Genomic DNA, 20,740 nt, shown 5'->3' on the forward strand with positions numbered 1-20,740 from the left:
TAAGCATCCTAAACTAGCCTTGACTGAGATATTTTAACTTGTCTTTTCCAAATAGTATTTAATTCAAAATAAAATAAATGATGGCTTTGTAAGGACCTGAAAACAAAGTGAATCTGAACCTGTTTTTTGAGGGGTATGTTATTTGGGGAAAATCCCCCTCACGTTTGGGCATTTATGATATTTTTCCCTATCGTGCACAACTTAGTATAACTTTGCACTCATTTAAATTCAGTGAATTAGGTTTTCAGTTTCTCTAGAAGGAAAAAAGCCAACTTTTTGAGCCTGCCTTTGTTTCTCTGCGTGTAAGTGTATGTGAATATAAGAAATGAAAATTCAGTTTCTCACCAGTTTACTAGTTTATGTAAGTTGGTTCCTTTTAATCCATGTTTTTGAGAATGGACTTGGGAAAGCAATGATAGTTTTAAGGGGTCAGTCTTTGTGTTTGTTTCATTTAGATGATAAAAGTAAAATAGTATTTAAAGTACTCTGTTTAATTGGATGGAAGCCTTTTTATAGCAACATAATTTTCTAACATTTTAGAAAACACGTTATTCTATTTTGGGTGTTTAAAATGTAATCAGCCCTTTCATTATTCATAAGAAATTATTGTCTCATGAACTTACTAACCCAGGAATTTTAAAAATTATTTATTATGGGCTGGGCGCGGTGGCTCACGCCTGTAATCCCAGCACTTTGGGAGGCCGAGGCGGGCGGATCATGAGGTCAGGAGATCGAGACCATCCTGGCTAACACGATGAAACCCTGTCTCTACTAAAATAATAATAAAAAAAAAATAGCTGGGTGTGGTGGCGGGCGCCTATAGTCCCAGTTACTCGGGAGGCTGAGGCAGGAGAATGGTGTGAACCTGGGAGGTGGAGCTTGCAGTGAGCGGAGATCGTGGCACTGCACTCCAGCCTGGGTGACAGAGCGAGACTCCGTCTCAAAAAAAAAAATTTATTTATTATGTGTATTTCCTTTTATATATGGGATATTTTCTTAATTGATTAAGAAGTCAAATTTGTTTTAGTGAATCAATTTTCCCATTTACTCCCGAATTCTAAATGGAATATTTGGGAAAACTCAGTTATACCTTGACATTCAAAGTAATGCACTATTTGAAAGTTAGACATTAGTTCAGTTTTGTGAATATTAATATAGTGTCTGGTCAAGTTACTTGTTATAATAATTTTTAGCAAATGGAAGGGTTAGAGTTTCTTAGAAAAGCAGTAAATGAATAAGTCGTAGCATTTAATTCTTTTTAACCATAGGCCCAAGAGGATGCTGAGAAACTTCGGTCCGTTGTGATGCCAATGGAAAAGGAAATTGCAGCTTTGAAGGATAAACTGACAGAGGCTGAAGACAAAATTAAAGAGCTGGAGGCCTCAAAGGTTATGAAACATTGTAATCCATTTGCTTGAAACCCAAGTTTCTGCCCCAATGCCATGAACAAAATTAGAATCAGTAATAGGGAAAAAAACCTGTAATTTAGACTATGCATCTTAAGAACCTTTCTTTAAAATGCAAAAAACTGCCGGGCGAGGTGGCTCACGCCTGTAATCCCAGCACTTTGGGAGGCTGAGGCGGGCGGATCACCTGAGGTTGGGAGTTGGAGACCAGTCTGACCAACATGGAGAAACCCCATCTCTACTAAAAATACAAATTAACCAGGCATGGTGGCGCATGCCTGTAATCCCGGCTGCTCCCAGCCTCGGGAGGCTGAGGCAGGAGAATCGCTTGAAGCCCGGTAGCGGAGGTTGCAGTGAGCTGAGATTGTGCCTTTGCACTCCGGCCTGGGCAACAGGAGCGAAATTCTGTCTCAATAATAAAAAATAAATTTAAATGCAAAAAACTGCTTTGAGATGGTTTTGCTCTTATGGACATTTAAAATAATCACAATAATGGTGTTTTATCACAAGGGGCTGCTTTGTCACAAAGTTAATGTTCATTTTCTTAAGAAAATGAGACCCCGTCTCATTCATTTTCCTATTAAGGAAAATAAACCGTTCGAAGTTGACCTTGTTTTCTGATGCCAGCTCCAGCATTGATCTTTTAGAGATAATGTAGCTATAGTATTGCTGAATTTGTTGGCCATAAAGACACAGCAAAATAATTAAAGTAGGAACAGGCCAGGTGTTGTGGCTCACACCTGTAATCTCAATACTTCAGGAAGCTGAGGCGGGAGAATTGCTTGCGCCCAGGAATTTGAGACCAGCCTGGGCAACATAGTGAGACCCCTGTCTCTACAAAAATTTTTTAAAAAGCCAGACATGGTGGTGCATGCCTGTTGTCCCACCTACTTGGGAGACTGAGATGGGAGGATTACTTGAGCCCGGGAGTTTGAGACTACAGTGAACTGGCACTCCAGACTGGGTGACAGAGTGAGACCCTGTCCCCCACACCCAAAGAAAAAAAGGAAGAAAGTAGGAACAAAAGAAGCATAAGAAAATAAAAACAATATGAAAATAAATGGGAATTTATCAATAGTCTTGGTAAATGTAAACTGATACCTATGTTTAAAAGAGATTATCACATTGGATTGTAAAAATCTAACTTTATGTTACTTGTAAGAGCTATGCCTAAAATCAAACCACAAGGTAAGACTGAAAATATTAGCCAGTTATAGTGGTGTGTGCCTGTGGTCCTGGCTACTTGAGAGGCTGAGATGGGAGAATTACTTCAACCCAAAAGGTTGAAGTTGCAGTGAGCCATGATCATGCCACTGCACTCCAGTCTAGGTGATAGAGTGAGACTCTGTCTTAAAAGAAGCCTGGGCGCAGTGGCTCATGCCTATAATCCCAGCACTTTGGGAGGCTGAGGTGGGTGGATCACCTGAGGTCAGGAGTTCGAGACCAGCCTGGCCAACATGGTGAAACCCTGTCTCTACTAAAAATACAAAAATTAGCCAGGCGTGGTGGCCACACGCCTGTAGTCCCTTCTACTTGGTAGGCTGAGGCAGGAGAATTGCTCAAACCCGGGAGGTGGAGATTGTTGCAGTTACCTGAGACTGTACCACTGCACTCCAGCCTGGGCGACAGAGTGAGACTCCATCTCAAAAAAAGAAAGAAAAAAATATTGAAAATAAAGGGATAAAAATATACCATGTAAATTCGAACCAAAAGAAAGCTGATATACCAAATGTAGTATCACAAAGATAGGATAAGGGGGAGAAACCACTAATAGAGATAAAGAGGGATCCTATCTAATAAACAGTTCATCAATAAGATATAATAGTCATGAACTTGAATGCACCTTACATAGTCATGAAATGCATGAACTAATAATGACAATTACAAGGAGAAACTGACTTTCACAAATATAGTAGCAGATTAAAATTGACCTTTACAGAATACAATCAGAAAAAATTATTAGTAGAGCTATAGACATTTTGAACGATCAGGTTAGTTATTTAGTTGTAGTTGACACACAGAACTCGGTATCCAAGAGCGAGATGGTATCGCATACAGTGCTAGAACATAATAGTTAAGAGCTCAGCATTTAGTAGCCTGGGTTACCTTGGGCAAATTACTTAATCATACTGTGCTTTGATTTTCTCAACTGTGAAATGGGGATAATAAGCCCACCTTAATAGTCACCATATGGCTATTATGAGGAACATATAAATTAATCCCTATAGTAGCCACTGTATGGCTATTATGAGGAACATATAAATTAATACGTATAAACATTTAGGATAGTACCTGGGACAAGGTATAGTTATTTTTAGATACATTATCTTAGAATTGAGGTTACGCAGACCCAATTCTGTAACTATGGGTTATTCAGGTATTTACATTAAAATGATAGTTAAAATGCTTGGACATGAAAAAATACTCATGGAAAAAGTAATTACAAAATATTTAGAATGATGTGAATAATGCCAGATCTTTAAAAAAAAAAAAAAAAGTACAAACTGAGCCGGGCGCAGTGGCTCACGCCTGTAATCCCAGCACTTTGGGAGGCTGAGGTGGGTGGATCGCCTGAGGTCAGGAGTTCGAGACCAGCCTGGCCAACATAGTGAAACCCCATCTCTACTAAAAATGCAAAAAATTAGCTGGGCGTGGTGGCGGGCGCCTTCCCAGCTACTGGGGAGGCTGAGGCAGGAGAATTGCTTGAACCCAGGAGGCAGAGGTTGCAGTGAGCTGAGATCTTGCCATTGCACTCCAGCCTGGGCAACAAGAGCAAAACTCCGTCTCAAAAAAAAAAAAAAAAAGTACAAACAAAATAAATGGAAATGAATAATATAAACATAGGAATTTGTGAAATAGAAAAGCAAAAGAACAATAGAGACTATCAATATAATGAAAAAATGGAAAAACTATAGACAAATCTCTAGTAAGACTGATCAGGAAAAATGAAAACAAAAATGAGAAATCAGAAGTGAGTCCGAGTGTAGAGGCTCATGCCTGTAATCCTAGCACTTTGTGAGGCTGAGGCAGAAGGATCACTTGAGCCCAAGGAGTTGAGGCTGTGGTGAGCCATGGTGGCTCCACTGCACGCCAGCCTGGGCAAGGGAGCCTGTCTTAAAAAAAAAAAAAAAAAAAAAAGGACATAACTACAAATCAGTAGAAATTTAAAAATAACAAATACTATAAACTGTCACACAAATAAATTTGAAAACAGATGAAAAAAATTTCTAATAAAAGATAATTAGCCCAAATTATTCCAAAACAGGAAAGGTAGTCAGTAATTATTAAAGAAAGTGGATCTAGAGTAAAAAATCTTATTGTCTCTTGCCTCCTCTCACCAAAAGATATTAAACTGTTGATTTTACAGGTAAGTTTTTCCAGACTTTCTAGAAAGAGCAAATTCTTATATTTTACAAACTCTCAGGGAATACAAAAAGAGAGAAAGCTCTCCAACTCTTTTTATGAGACTAGTAGATCTTCACTACAAGTGAGCAAACACATAGAAAGGTAGTATGAGAAGAAATTATAGATCTGTCTCAGGAATACAGAAGCTAAAATTTTCAACATCGTAGGTAAAATAAAGGGGGAGAAATACATCATGACCAAGTAGGGTGTATTCCCAGAAATTTATCAGAAAATCTATCATTGCAGTGTACACGTAAAATGATTGTAGAAGAACAGCATTATATTCATTTTGGATTCAGAGAGGTATTTGAGAAATTTGACCACTCAATAACTTAGTAAAGGGCTATTTATCAAACCTTTGGCAAACATAGTTAAGGGTGAATATTTAGCAGCCTTACCATTAATGGTGGGAACATTCTGGGGCAGACCCATGCTCAGTAATTCAGAAATGAGGCATAAGAACTGGAAAGAAAGCAACGAGACTGATTTAATTGTCTGTATAAAGAAACCAGAGAATGTACAACAGATTGTTAGACCTAATAAGAGTTCAACAATTTGAAAGTTGTTCCAACAAAATCAACATACTAAGATAATTGTTTTTCTATGCCCCAGTGATAACCAGTTGAAGAATGCAGTGGTGGAAAAAAGATTGATCCTATTCACAAGAGTAAAAAAAAAGAAAAAAAAGAAAAAGAAAAACTAGTTAGCTACCAATATAGCTAAATAAAGATGGGCAGGGTCCTTATAGACTACATAATAAATGAGGACCTGAATCTGTATTTTCCTGAATGAAAAGATAGAGCATTGGGCCGGGTGCAGTGGCTCACGTCTGTAATCCCAGCACTTTAGGAGGCCAAGGTAGGGGCATCACCTGAGGTTAGGAGTTTGAGACCAGCCTGGCCAGCATGGTGAAACCCAGTCTCTACTAAAAGTACAAAAATTAGTCGAGCATGGTTGCGGAAGCCTGTAGTGCCAATCTCTCAGGAGGCAGAGGTTGCAGTGAGCTGAGGTCGTGCCACTGCACTCCAGACTGGGCAGTAGAGCGAGACTCTGTCTCACACACACACACAGCATTATAAAGTAGACATTGTATCCCCAAATTTTAAAATTTTACTTAAATTTCAATAGGGTTTAATTAGGAACTTGATAATTCAGTTCTAGAAGTAGACTTCATATAGAGAAGTGAAGGAACAGGAATATACTTAGCAAAATTTTGAAGACAAGATGAGGAGACTTGGCCTACCTACCAGATAGCAGGACCACAGTAAAGCTACTATAATTAAGGTAGTTTGTTACTGGTTTAGGGATAAACAAATGGATCAATAAAACAGAAAGCCCAGAAACAGACCTATATATGTGTAAATTTGATATATGACAGGTGGCATTACAAATCAGTGGGTGAAGAATGGATTGTTAAAAAATACCCTTTTTGGCTGAGTGTGGTGGCTCGCGCCTGCCATCTCAGCACTTTGGGAGGCCAAGGCAGGTGGGTCACCTGAGGTCAGGAGTTCGGGACCAGCCTGGCCAACATGGTGAAACCCTGCCTCTACTAAAAATACAAAAATTAGCTGGGCATCCGCCTGTAATCCCAGCTACTTGGGGGGCTGAGGCAGGAGAATCGCTTGAACCTGGGAGGCGGAGGTTGCGGGGAGCCAAGATCGCACCATTGCACTCCAGCCTAGGCGACGAGTGAAACTCCGTCTCAAAATAAATAAATTATTATCTGGCCATGTGCGGTGGCTCATGCCTGTAATTCCAGCACTTTGGGAGGCTGAGGTGGGCAGATTGCTTGAGCTTAGGAGTTCAAGACCAGCCAGCACAACATAGTGAAACTCTTTCTTTACAAAAAATACAAAAATTAGCCAGATGTGGTGGTGCATACCTGTAGTCCCAGCTACTCGGGACGAGGCATGAGAATCATGAGAATCACTTGAACCCAGGAGGTGGAAGTTGCAGTGAGCTGAGATTGGGCCACTGCACTCCAGCCCGGGAGACAGGTTTATTCTTGAACCGGTAACAAACTATCTTAATTATAGTAGCTTTACTTCAAGTCGTACTATCTGATAGGTAGGCCCACTCTCTCCACCTTGTTGTCTTCAAAAAGATTTCTTTCTTTCTTTTCTCTTTTTTTTTTTGAGTCAGGGTCTTGCTGTGTTGCCTAGGCTGGAGTGTAGTGGCATGATCTTGGCTCACTGCACCCTCCACCTCCCAGGTTCAAGCGATTCTCCTGCTTCAGCCTCTCAAGTAGCTGGGATTACAGGCGTGCACCACTGCACCTGGCTAATTTTTGTATTTTTAGTAGAGACGGGGTGTTGTCATGTTGGCCGGGCTGGTCTCGAACCCCTGACCTCATGTGATCCACTCACCTTGGCCTCCCAAAGTGCTGGGATTACAGGCATGAGTCACTGTGCCTGGCCCAAGGTTTCCTAAATAAGACAAAAATATTGACTGTGAAAGGAAAACTGGCAAGTTTAGCTACATTATAATATAAAGTTCTTTGTTAAAAGATACTATTAATACAAAAAGTTGAAAAGAGAAGCTACAGACTATAAGAAGATATCAATACCTCATAACTGACAAAATATTAATATCCAAAGTAATAAAATTGCTAAGTTGGCTGGACGTGGTAGCTCACACCTGTAATCCCAGTATTTAGATTGCTTGAGACCAGGAGTTTGAGACCAGCCTGGGCAACATGGAGAAACCCTGTCTCTACTAAAAATACAAAAATTAGCCGGGCATGGTGGTGCACGCCTATAATCCCAGCTACTTGGGAGGCTGAGGCACAAGAATTACTTGAACCCGGGAGATGGAGGCTGCAGTGAGCGTAGGTTGTGCCACTGCACTCCAGCCAGAGCAACAGAGTGAGACTCTCTCTCAAAATTGCCAAGTCCACAAGTGACAGATAATTCTGAAGAAAAACAGGTAAAGTGGCCGAGCGCAGTGGCTCGTGCCTGTAATCCCAGCACTTTGGGAGGCCGAGGCAGGCGGATCACGAGGTCAGGAGATGGAGACCATCCTGGATAACACGGTGAAACCCGGTCTCTACTAAAAATATGAAAAATTAGCCGGGCGTGGTGGCGGGCACCTGTAGTCCCAGCTGCTTGGGAGGCTGAGTCAGGAGAATGGCGTGAACCCGGGAGGCGGAGCTTGCAGTGTGCCGAGATCGTGCCTCTGCACTCCAGCCTGGGTGACAGAGCAAGACACTGTCTCAAAAAAAAAAAAAAAAAAAAAAAAGGAAAAACAGGTAAAGTATAGCTAGGTGGCGCATGCCTGTAATTCCAGCTACTTGGGAGGCTGAGGCATAAGAATTGCTTGAACCCAGGAGCCAGAGGTTGACGTTGCAGTAAGCTGAGATCGCGGCACCACCCTCCAGCCTGGGCGACAGATCGAGACTCCGTCTCAGAAAAAAAAAGAAAAAAAAATAAACAGGTAAAGTGTATGAGCAGTCGGTTAACAAAAGAGGAAACCAGAATAGTCAAGGAGTGTGAAAAGATAGTCAACATTCAACCACACTAGAAATTGGGGAAATGTAAATGAAAGTGGGACATCATTTTACCCTAACCAGGTTGTAAGGGTTACAGAGAAATTGGTTGCATTCACCGACGACTGGTGTATGTGAAACTCTTCCGTTTAAGGCACTGTTGTCAAATTGTCCTCCCAGTTGACTGTTTTTGGTTTCTCATGACCCTCATTGCTTCTCTGTACTTTCTCCTGCATAGATCCTGATACCACATACATTTTTCTGAATAGGTGGCTTTCAGTGGTTGGTTTGTACCCTCTCCTTGTCACCTGGCTTTTTGTAGATGTCCATTTGTTGTTGGTTTTGGTCATTCCAGGGTATGGAACTCAAAGTAATTCAAATAGTATGTCACTACTGCCATCATCTTCCCAGGGTCCTGCTCAGTAGTTTTCAAATATTAGAAATTCATTATTAATTAAACCAAATGTTTATTCCAAAAAGTAATAACTGGTAGAATTAGTGGGTTATATACCACCATTTTAAATCTGCCATACGGACTCTTTTACCATCAGCTGAATTACCACCGTCCTCAGGTGTTAGAGAAAGTATTTCACGATAGTTGCAACTTTACCATTCTTTGTTCATATCATGTGCTGGACTGTCAACCTTCAGTGAAGCATCAAATGATTGCTTAAATGGTCATTTAAGTCTTTGACTATTATTGCATGATGGCCTAGGAGTAAAGATAACTGAAAACAGATAAGCCACTTTAAGTTTGAAGAAATAGGAAGATAAAAGGTATGAAAAGGACCTTGAATGTGATATTAGATATAACCATTTGAAAAAGTTGAAAGTTAACTAAAGGGTTAGAATTTAGAATGGACAATTTATGTGACAGTCTAAAGTGACATAATCCTTGATTTTCTGGGGAAGAATTGTATTTTTTTTGGTTATAACTTTCCTATATTAGACTATATGGTTACTATTTTGAGTATTACACTTAATTGATCAACAGAAAAAAAGTATTTTTTTTAAAGATGTGGTTTTATTTTATTGTTATTTTTTGGAAACAGGGTTTCTCCGTGTTTCCCAGGCTGGTCTCAAACTCCTGAGCTCAAGCATTCTGCCCACCTTTGCCTCCCAAAGTGCTAGGATTACAGGCGTGAGCCACCACACCTGGGCAAGATGTGATTTTAAAAAGTTTTCTGCATTTGCCTTTAAGTCATTACAGTGTGAGACTAGTTATTTGTTCCATTATAATTTCCTCTTTTTTACTTCCATGAGTATATGTATCTGTGAAAATGTCTTCTTTTTATACATTTAAAGCATTTGGAATTCCCTCACCAGAAGTAAAAGGAAAGCAAACTTAAAAGTGTATGGTATCGTTTTTGTCCTTAGAAATTAACTACCGATTTAAAAAAGCAAAACATACCTGGTGTTACTGTTATGGCTGAAACAGATACATGCATATGTTGATGTGTGAATACAAATTGGAGCTACCTTTTTGAAAAGCAAGGGACAAAACTGTTATGTGAAATCTCAATTGTATATTTTATTCTGGTGGTGTGATTATGGATAACATCTATTAAGTTATTTTCCCAGTTTTCTGTAGTACATATTTTATAATTAAAAATTATAAATGTTAATTTATGTAGATGTAAAAGTAAGTGTAAATTTTTTTAAGGCATAGCCAGAACTTACCATCATTTTGTATCTAAGATAGAAACTGTTGTAAATTTCAGTTTAATGGAATTGCATCTTCTTTCAGGTTAAAGAACTGAATCATTATCTGGAAGCTGAGAAATCTTGTAGGACTGATCTAGAGATGTATGTAGCTGTTTTGAATACTCAGAAATCTGTTCTACAGGAAGATGCTGAGAAACTGCGGAAAGAATTGCATGAAGGTAAATATACTGTATATTTTTATCTTTGTCTCTAAGAACCATATAAGTTAAATTGATGTTGACTAATAACAGTGACAAATCTTAAAATAACAATGCAACATGTTAGTGATTCAATTTAAGCCTTGTAGTTGGTTTAAATGTACTCATGCAAAGCTGAAATTATGGTTTTTCCTTCGTGAGCTCAGTAATAACTTCACAAGGTGGCTGGGTACAGTGGCTCACTCCTATAATCCCAGCACTTTGGGAGGCCAAGGTGGGCAGATCACCTAAGGTCAGGAGTTTGAGACCAGCCTGGCCAACATGGCGAAAACCCGTCTCTACTGCAAAAACAAAAATTATCCAGGTGTGGTGATGCGCACCTGTTATCCCAGCTACTTAGGAGGTTGAGGCACGAGAATCACTTGAACCCAGGAGGCAGAGGTTGCGGTGAGCCAAGCTCACACCACTGCACTCTGGCCTGGGCGACAGAGCGAGACTTCATCTCAAAACAAACAAACAAACAAACAAACAAAAAAAACATCATCAGGCGTGAGCTCTGGGCAGAGAGATAATAAACCTGGGAATTTCTGCTTCAACTACTTTTCCCCCCACACTCATTTTGATGGAGGTGTATTAGCAAAAGTGAAAATGGAAGAGGGCAGAGAGTGTATTCTGGAGGCCCTAAGTAACACTCTGTTTTTAAGGGGACAATTTTGATTTCACTAGTCTGGTAGCACAGTGATACAGAAATTGACTCTATTTTCCAGGGGTGCATTCTTTCCCCACTAAAATATTATGAAAATAACCCAAACTTTGAGTGAAGTTTTGGCCTTCAGGAAACAATTTCCAAGTGTGCTATTGCAATAAAAAGACACTCATATTCTTAAAGGTGTCCAAAAGAACTAGTTCAGTTTAAACTATGTCCCTCTAACACTTCCAGAAATAATGTAAATTATTGAGACTACCAACCTTCCTAATAAACCTTGAAAAGTATCCGAGAAGGTTAATTAAAATGAGGAAGGACATGGAGTAATTTCCATACTGAAACACTCACAATAAAAAATAGAGTCTTTTTTTTGAGACAGAGGTTCATTCTTGTTGCCCAGGCTGGAGTGCAGTGGTGTGATCTCGGCTCACCGCAACCTCCACCTCCTGGGTTCAAGTGATTCTCCTGCTTCAGCCTCCTAAGTAGCTGGGATTACAGGCATGCGCCACCATGCCTGGCTAATTTTGTATTTTTAGTAGAGATGGGGTGTTTCTCCGTGTTGGTCAGGCTGGTCTTGAACTCCTGACCTCAGATGATCCATCCGCCTCAGCCTCCCAAAGTGCTGGGATTACAGGCGTGAGCCACCACGCCCAGCCCAGATAGGCTTCTTAAAAGAAGTTGTTCTTAAATGGAGTTTTGGAAGGTGGGTAGGGGATTGTCAGGTAGTCAGAGAGAAGCATGGCATTCAAGGCCATTTGCATGTGATGCAGCTAGGTAAGGAAGTCTAAGAAAAGCAGTTCAGCACAATTAGAATACAAGAGGCAATGGGCAAAATGTGAGGTTGGAGCAGTCGAAACAGGCCAGGACATAGAGGTCTTATGCTCAGAATATTGGACTTGATCATCTGGGCAGTTCGGATCCTCTGAAGGTTTTTTATTTTCTCTTTTTTTTTGTTTTGAGATAGTCTTGCCCTTGTCGCCCAGGCTGGAGTGCAGTGGCGCGATCTCGGCTCACTGCAAGCTCTGCCTCCTGGGTTCACGCCATTCTCCTGTCTCAGCCTCCCAAGTAGCTGGGACTACGGATGCCCACCACCACGCCCGGCTAATTTTTTTGTATTTTTAGTAGAGATGGGATTTCACTGTGTTAGCCAGGATGGTCTCGATCCCCTGACCTCATGATCCGCCCACCTCGGCCTCCCAGAATGGTGGGATTACAGGCATGAGCCACTGCGCCCGGCCTATTTTCTCTTAAACAATAGTTTTATTAAGATAAAATTTGCATGCCATAAAGTTCACTCGTTAAAGTATACAATTCAGTAGTTTTTAATATATTCACAAAATTGTGCCCCATCACCACTGTCTAATTCCAAAACATTTTCATTACCTCAAAAAGAAATCCTGTACCCATTTACTGTCATTTCCTATGTCTCTACCTCCAGCCCTTGGCAACCACTAATCTACTTTCTATCTCTGTGGACTTGCCTATTCTGGACTTTGATGTGAATGGGATTTTATAATAGGTGCCTTTTTGTGTCTGGCTTCAATGAAGGGTTTTAGACTGGAGAGCGGTAATATTAGTTTTGCGTTTTAGAAAGTTCAGTCTCATAGCACTGTGGTGAATAGGATAGGGAGGGCAAGACTGAGGGCAGAAGAATAAAAAAGGGGCCTCTGTTGTAGTTGTTTAAGTCATAAGTGCTGGTCTAAGGCAGAAGCCAGAAGATAGATATATCATATTGCAGAGAAGGCCGAGTTAGCAGGTCTCTGTCATAGTTGAATATGTTGGGGTGAGGAAAAATCAGAAGTATGAGTTGGCTTGGGTGGCTTGGTAGATGGGTGGATAGATCATGCTACCTATTCTCTTTCTAGCAGAAGATGGCTGAGCTGATGAGTATCAACAACACATACATTTTACAAAGATTCCTTGACTTGTCATAAGAAGTCTATATTAACCGGACCCAACGAGGATTTCTGGATAACAGATTTATCAGAATGTATTAAACACAATTAGGAGTGTTTATGCCACCTTTGGCCTTTGGAGCAATGTTTCCCAAAGTATATTCCCTAGAGTACTTGTAATTTGAGTTGTACTGTGAAAAGTTTTTTTTTTCTTTTGTCAAATAAATTTGGGAAAGGCTATATTATATATCACCTTCCAAGAAAACGTAGACATAATTAAGACCCCGAGTTCAAAGTCCTGCAGTAAAGAAATCTTTAAAAATTTATTTAATTATGGAGGAGCCTTTGCAAAATAACAATAATAATAAATTTCTCCCTTTAACTTGAAGTTTCTAAGACTTACTAAGAACAGAAATCTTTCTTTGCTGTATTCCTAGGAGTGCACTTTGGGAGACTCTGCTTTAAAGAGATGGTATGGGGATAGGTTGCCCCTTGGTCCAGCCAAGGACAGAATCCTAGAGATGTGGACCATTGGTCAGACCTGGGCTAGGAGCCCTGTGCTAAAGAACTTGCCTACCATCGGCCGGGCGCGGCGGCTCACGCCTGTAATCCCAGCACTTTGGGAGGCCAAGACGGGCGGATCATGAGGTCAGGAGATCGAGACCATCCTGGCTAACATGGTGAAACCCCGTCTCTACTAAAAATACAAAAAATTAGCTGGGCGTGGTGGCGGGCGTCTGTAGTCCCAGCTACTCCGGAGGCTGAGGCAGGAGAATGGCGTGAACCCGGGAGGCAGAGCTTGCAGTGAGCCAAGATCGCACCACTGCACTCCAGCCTGGGCGACAGAGTGAGACTCCATCTCAAAAAAAAAAAGAAATTGCCTACCATTAAAATTCAGTGTTTTTGATTTGTGGTGGGGGGGTTCCTAAACAGTTTGCCATCTCTTGGAGCAAGAGCGACAACAACACAACCAGTTAAAACATACGTGGCAGAAGGCCAATGACCAGTTTCTGGAATCTCAGCGTTTACTGATGAGAGACATGCAGCGAATGGAGATTGTGCTAACTTCAGAACAGCTCCGACAAGTTGAAGAACTGAAGAAGAAAGATCAGGTGAATAGAAGTTTTTAGGACTGATTTGCTTTGTCAGTAATGTCCCCCACCACATGTGATTGCATTACCTTATGTGTATTAGAGACTGACTTAAGCTGCAACAAGGTGATAAGGTGATATGTGCCACTTTTAAAAACATAACAGCTACATTTGAGGGCTTTTGTTTTTCATCTTTAGAAATGGCCTCCTCTGGGGGGTGGGGAAACTGATTTGGAAATGATCTTCAGTGACTGCAGGATGCAGCAGTGCATATTTCGGAGAAAATCTTTCTCTCCTGTGCTGACCAGTTCTCCCAGGCCAAGTCTTGAGGTCAAGCTTGTCCAACCTGCAGCTCTTGGCTTTGAATGCGGTCCAACACAAATTTGTAAACTTTCTTAAAACATTATGAGATTTTTTTGCAATCTTTTTTTGTTTGTTTTAGCTCATCAGCTATCGTTAGCGTCAATGTATTTTGTGTGTAGCCAAGACAGTTCTTCTTCAGTGTGGCCCAGGGAAGCCAAAAGATTGGACACCTGCTCTAAGAGCTCTACTAGGTGACATGATATGAATGGAGAGGCTGAGTAATAGGAGGTGGCAGGTGTTCAGAGCACTGCATATTCAGGTTCCTGTTTTCTCCTTATCTTTTAGTTATTGAAATTGCATGAATAATATATATATATTTATACACATTATCATAAATTTTTTGTTTTAAATACAGTGAAAAAATAAATATAAAGTGATCAAGTGAAAAATCTTCCTTAACATCTCCCACACCTCCCCTTGTCAGAAGATTGTTTTACCATTTGGTAGAGAGCCTTCTAAACCAGTTCTGTGTGTTTATGATATACATTTAGGGTGTAGTTTTCCTCTTACACAACTATAGTTATACTATAAGTATGTATTCTAGGCAGGGCATGGTAGCTTATGTCTGTAATCCCAACACTTTGGGAGGCTGAGGCAGGAGGATCGCTTGAGCCCAAAAGGCCAAGACCAGCCTGGGCCATATAGTGAGACTCTGTTTCTACAATAATAATAAGAAGAATAATTAGCTGGGCATGGTGGCACGTGCCTGTAGTTCCAGCTACTTGGGAGGCTGAGGTGGGAGGATCACTTGATCCGGGAGGCGGAGGCTGCAGTGAGCTGTGATCACACCACTGCACTTCAGCTGTGGGCGACAAAGCAAGATCCTATCTCAAAAGAAAGTATATATATTTCCCATAAGCATTATCCTGGATGTATTTTCATATCGACGTTGTATTTTGTTCTTGACTGTAGATGGATGCACCATATTGATTTACCCTTTCTCCTTGTAGCGTGTATCTAGGTGGTCCCCCTTTTCTTGTCATCTCAAATAATCTTGCAGCTAAATCCTTGACCGTATTGTGTATATGTGCAGATACTTCCCTAGGATAGCTATGTAAAAGTGTTCACTGCCTTTCTAAGTATCTTGTCAAACGTTTCAAATTGCTTTATGTGACTTAGGTTAGATTTTGTTTTGCAAAGTTTCTTCTTTTTTAAATTTCCTTTTTGTCTCTTAATTTGGACTCATTCGTCTTGTGTGTAGTCAAAGCCAACATAAGGATTTTTTTTTTTTCTTTTTTTTGAGACAGGATTTCACTCCAGTCACCCAGGCTGGAGCACAGTGGCACAATCTTGGCTCACTGCAACCTCCGCCTCCCAGGCTCAAGTGATTCTTCTGTCTCAGCCGCCCAAGTAGCTGGGACTACAGGCGTGTGCCACCATGCCTGGCTAACTTTTGTATTTTTAGTAGAGACAGGGTTTCACTACGTTGCCCAGGCTGGTCTCAAACTCTTGACCTCAAGTTATCTGCCCGTCTCGGCCTCCCAAAGTGCTGGGATTACAGGCATGAGCCACCATGCCCTGCTCTAAAGTACAGATCTTATCCTGCCTTCCCTGCTGCCCATTAAAAGAGTCTAAACTTGGCCGGGCGCGGATGGTCACACCTGTAATCCCAGCACTTTGGGAGGCCGAGGTGGGTGGATCACCTCAGGTCAGGAGTTTGAGACCAGCCTGGTCAACTTGGCGAAACCCCATCTCTACTAAAAATACAAAAATTAGCCAGGTGTGGTGGCATGTGCCTGTAGTACCAGCTACTTGGGAAGCTGAGGCAGGAGAATCACTTGAACCCAGGAGGCGGAGGTTGCAGTGAGCCGAGATCACATCACTGCACTCCAGCCTGGGTGACAAAGTGAGACTCCCTCTCAAAAAACAAAAACAAAGAGTCTAAACTTTACTAAGATGATCATTTAAAACTTTTCAACATTTATTGAGCTCTTACTATGTGCTAGCATTGTGCTAAGGCTTTATGTATAAATCTTTATCTCAAGTGGTTATCAAAAACTCTCCATAAGCGGTAGGGACTACAATTATATGGTTCCTGTGTTCTAGAATAGTAAACAGGCTGAGAGGTCATGTATGGCCCATCTGAGGCTTGAACAATCTCTGATTCCAGAGTCTAAGTGCTTACTCACTACCTCTTTCTCCATGTCCTTTACTTCTCATGTGCCTGCCCATTTTTCATCCATATAACATTACACAGAATTCCTCCACAGGCCTGCTTTTCCATGTTTCTGTCTTTTGTATGTGCCTCCTTTCTCCCTGGAACCCTTAATTGTCTCTTCTCATGCAACTGGCAAACTTACCTTACTGATCTTTCAAGATTCAGCTGAAGTGTTACCTCCTTTGGGCCTCCTTTGCTGGTTCCTTCAGATGAAATCAGTCATTGTTTTTCTCCTTCTTTAGAACCTTGTACATACTTGTATTGTAATTGTTTGTCTCTCCTCCCTAGGCTGTTTTACGTGACATTGAAGGTATAAGGTATCTTACTCATCTTTGTTGAGTGAATTATTCTATCAACTTTAATCATTCCTTTTGTATTCATATACATTTGTTAATGTTTCTAATGGATGTGTAACATTATAAAAACTTTTTTGGGTGGGGTGTGGTGTCTCATGCCTGTAGTCCCAACGCTTTGGGAGGCCAAGGTGGGAGGATCGCTTGAGCCTGGGAGTTTGAGACCAGCCAGGACAACAGCGTGAGACCCCATCTATGCAAAAAAACCAAAAAATTAGCCAGGCATGGTGGTGCATGCCTGTGATCCCGGCTACACGAGAGGCTGATGCAGGAGGATTGCTTGAGCCCAGGAGTTCAAGACCAGCCTGGGCAACAATGTGAAACCCCGTCTCTACAAAAAATAAAAAAATTAGGCGGGCGTGGTGGCACATGCCTATGATCCCAGCTATATGAGAGGATGAGGTGGGAGAATTGCTTGAACCCAGGAGGTTGAGGCTGCAGTGAACCATATTTGCACCACTGCATTCCAGCCTGAGTGTCAGAGCAAGACCTTGTCTCAAAAACAAACTTTTTCATATTTATTTTCTACAGTAATCACAAGGAATGTTCTGTGTAAATTTTTTTTTTCAAGGATCATTTGAAGAGGCGGTTTTGCTTTCTTTTATTTTGCCTTACTTTATACAGTATACTTTTCTTGGAAGCTGCTTCCTGATTTCTTCTTTATACCAGTGTTCTTAGTTTGTGCTTATAGTATTAAAATATTTTGTAATGGCCAGAGGCCCTTAGATGGGATTACAAAACAAAGAAGCGTAAGTATCCGGTTTTCTCTTATCATAACGCTCTGTTCTTTATTTGTTCTGAATGGTTAAAGAACTGTGTCACTTATTAAGTAGGTTACTTGGGTGATATATATGTTTTTTTCTTCCTTTTAGGAGGATGATGAACAACAAAGACTCAATAAGAGAAAGGATCACAAAAAAGCAGATGTTGAGGAAGAAATAAAAATACCAGTAGTGTGTGCTTTAACTCAAGAAGAATCTTCAGCCCAGTTATCAAATGAAGAGGTATAGTGAGTCTATAATTAAAGTCATTATATACAGAATGTCAACAATTTTAGCTTACTCATACATCAGTTAATTACATTGTTCATATGAGAAGTGAGAAGTGCATAGCTATGAGGTGAAAGTTAGATAAAAATGACAGTATTTATTTTCAGTTGTTTTTATGGCATTATAGGTAGCACTATTTAAAACATGTTGCAGCTTCATTCGCTGTCTGAAATAGATGTTCTTTTTTCCAGTATTTCCAAAATTTAATACATTAGAATAAACCTTTAAATAATGTCTGCAAAATCTTTTTTGATGTGAATAGTACATGTTGCTAATACTTGTCTTTTTTGTTTAAAAAGAGATTATCTAAAGCGCTGAAATGCGTAACTCCCTGTAGCATGTATATGAGTGTTAACCAGTATTAGGTTTTCATCCCTGACGGCCATGGGCGAGGTTTGGCAGATAACACCACAGGGTAAAATGTTTCAGGTACTAGGAATGGGTAGAGTAGAGAGACCTGGAAGTGTTAGGTGTTCTGTGGCCTTGTCACCTCTCACCTACAGTGTGGCAAGGGCCTCCTCACTGGGTTTCCTGCCTCAACCTGTCCCATTCCACTGCGTCCTCAGCATTACTGTCAAATTCATTTTCTTAAGTGCAGCTGCAGTCAGGCCACTCCCCTACTCAAAAACTACCATTGACTCCCATTACCTATATAATTAAGCACACATTCCTCACTCTGACAATTAAGGCCCTTCATCATCTGGATTACATTTTAGCCATGTTGGTCATCATCTTGGGCTGTACTCCCACTTGGTCTGTTGGTTCCTTCATTTGGAGTACTTTCCTCCCATTGCCTTTCTGAGTATTGAAATCCTTCTACTCATCTTTCAAAGCTCATCTTGTTATCAGTGAAGGAACTGCTTCTCTTACTGCCTTTAGAATAAAAACTAAGATCCCCCAAGATCCCTAGCATGGCATACAAGGGCATTCACAGTTGAATGGCCCTTCCAGCCTCACTTACTGCTCTCCACCTCTCTGTAGCCAGACCTGTGCACTTACTGTTCATGCTCATGTGGCCTGTCCCTGCGGCTTAGAATCACACTCACTTCCCTGCAGCACCTCCTTTCCTGGCCTGGTGAATGAATTGCACTTAAATTGGATACAGGTCTTGTCTTTACTTTCAGGGGTATCATGTTTCTATTTACTTTGCAGATTTACTTTGAGCCATACATAATCTACATCCTGGTGGTTATATATATGCCCATGCTTACAGATTGTTTGATGTTTAAGAAAAACTTAAAAAAAATTTTAGTAGACACTAAAAAGTGCTGTATATTGAAGTTGTTTTGTTCATTCTTTGTTCTGGGACATAGACTGGGAACCACTTGGTCTAATTCTGCTGTGCATTTTAAAAATATTTAGACTCCCAAGAGAATGTCTCAAGTTTTGGGTACAGCCAACGATTACATAGTGTTTTCATCATGCAGTAATCTATTCAGGAATGTTTGAAAAGTGGGAAAACAGGAAAGGGACATTTGTTGTGATTTACAGAGAAGTATTTTTATTTTTGATTCTCTCTTAACAGATCCGTAGACTTTCAGAGCTGGTGTTTTGCAGTTTGAATGTTGAATATAATTGTTTTGTATTGAGAATAATGACACAACTCTTGGTTTAGAGTTAATCTGAAGCCTAGCTAACATGGTGTGAAACCCTATCTCTACTAAAAATATACAAATTAGCTGGGCGAGGTGGTGGATCCCTGTAATCCCAGCTACTCAGGTGACTGAGGCATGAGAATTGTTTGAACCCGGGAGGTGGAGGTTGCAATGAGCTGAGATTTTGCTACTGCACTCCAGCCTGGATGACAGTGAGATCCTGTCTCACACACAAAAAAGTTAATCTGAGATGCTTTGGAGAGTTGGATTTATGGCTAAAGATATTTGAAATTTGTAGACCTCACATTTTCTTTAACCTGATGCTTATAATATGCTTTTCTGTCTACAAAATGTTCATTATGGAAAATTTGGGAAGTATAGAAAACACCATTCAAAATAAAAATAACTGATAGATCATCCTACCCAGAGGTAACAACTAATATTTTGGTATGTATCTCTTTCTTCCTTTCCTTATTTTCTTTTCCAGAGATAATATATATGTTAACATATGTTAACATATTTCTTTTTTTTTTTTTTTAATTTGAGACAGGGTCTCACTCTCACCCAGGCTGGAGTGCAGTGGTGCAATCTTGGCTCACTGCAGCCTTGACCTCCCGGGCTCAAGCGGTCCTTCTGCCTCATCCTCCTGAGTAGCTGAGACTACAGGCGTCCGCCATCATGCCCAGCTAATTTTTTGTAGAGACGGTGTTTCAACATGTTGCCCCGGCTGGAACACATGTGTTTCTATTTGCACTTTTTTTTTAAATTTGAGACAGGGTCTCACTTTCACCCAGGCTGGAGTGCAGTGGCGTGATCTCAGCTCATTGCAACCTCTGCCTCCCAGGTTCAAGCGATTCTCCTGCCTCAGCCTCCTGAGTAGCTGGGATTACAGGCATGAGCCACCACGCCAGGCTAATTTTTGTATTTTTAGTAGAGATGGGGTTTCACCATGTTGGCCAGGCTGGTCTTGAACTCCTGATCTCGTGATCCACCCACCTCAGCCTCCCAAAGTGCTGGGATTGCAGGCTTGAGCCACCATGCCTGGCTCTATTTGCACTTTTAAAACATAATCTAGATTATAACTACATAGTGTTTTGTGTAAATTTTTTCCCCAACTTAAATCTACTCTAAGGTTTTGGCACATCATTAAATGTTTTTCCCTGAAATGATATTTAGTGGCTGACAGAATTTCAGCGTGTCAATGTACCATAATTCTTTTAACCAATTCCCTACTAATTGATTTGTGACTTTTTTTGTTTTTTTGAGACAGTCTTGCTGTCTCACCCTTGCTGGAGTGCTATGGCGTGATCTTGGCTCACTGCAGCCTCCACCTCTTGGGTTCAAGCGATTCTCGTGCCTCAGCCTCCCAAGTA

The 20,740-nt window shown here is 40.8% G+C and overlaps 1 protein-coding gene across 6 annotated transcripts in view; it reads left to right on the plus strand.

Moving 5' to 3' along the window:
• RABEP1 (rabaptin, RAB GTPase binding effector protein 1) overlaps positions 1–20,740 on the plus strand; it is a 103,457-nt gene that overhangs the window by 54,375 nt on the left and 28,342 nt on the right. For all 6 annotated transcript variants that reach the window (XM_001165310.6, XM_001165242.6, XM_001165137.5 and 3 more), the window contains 4 exons: positions 1,269–1,388; positions 10,043–10,178; positions 13,692–13,870; positions 17,596–17,727. In XM_001165310.6, coding sequence (XP_001165310.1) covers positions 1,269–1,388; positions 10,043–10,178; positions 13,692–13,870; positions 17,596–17,727 — 567 coding nt within the window. The remainder of the gene's footprint in view (positions 1–1,268; positions 1,389–10,042; positions 10,179–13,691; positions 13,871–17,595; positions 17,728–20,740) is intronic.

Source organism: Pan troglodytes, chromosome 19 (assembly GCF_028858775.2).
Source record: "Pan troglodytes isolate AG18354 chromosome 19, NHGRI_mPanTro3-v2.0_pri, whole genome shotgun sequence".
Lineage (NCBI taxonomy): Eukaryota > Metazoa > Chordata > Mammalia > Primates > Hominidae > Pan > Pan troglodytes.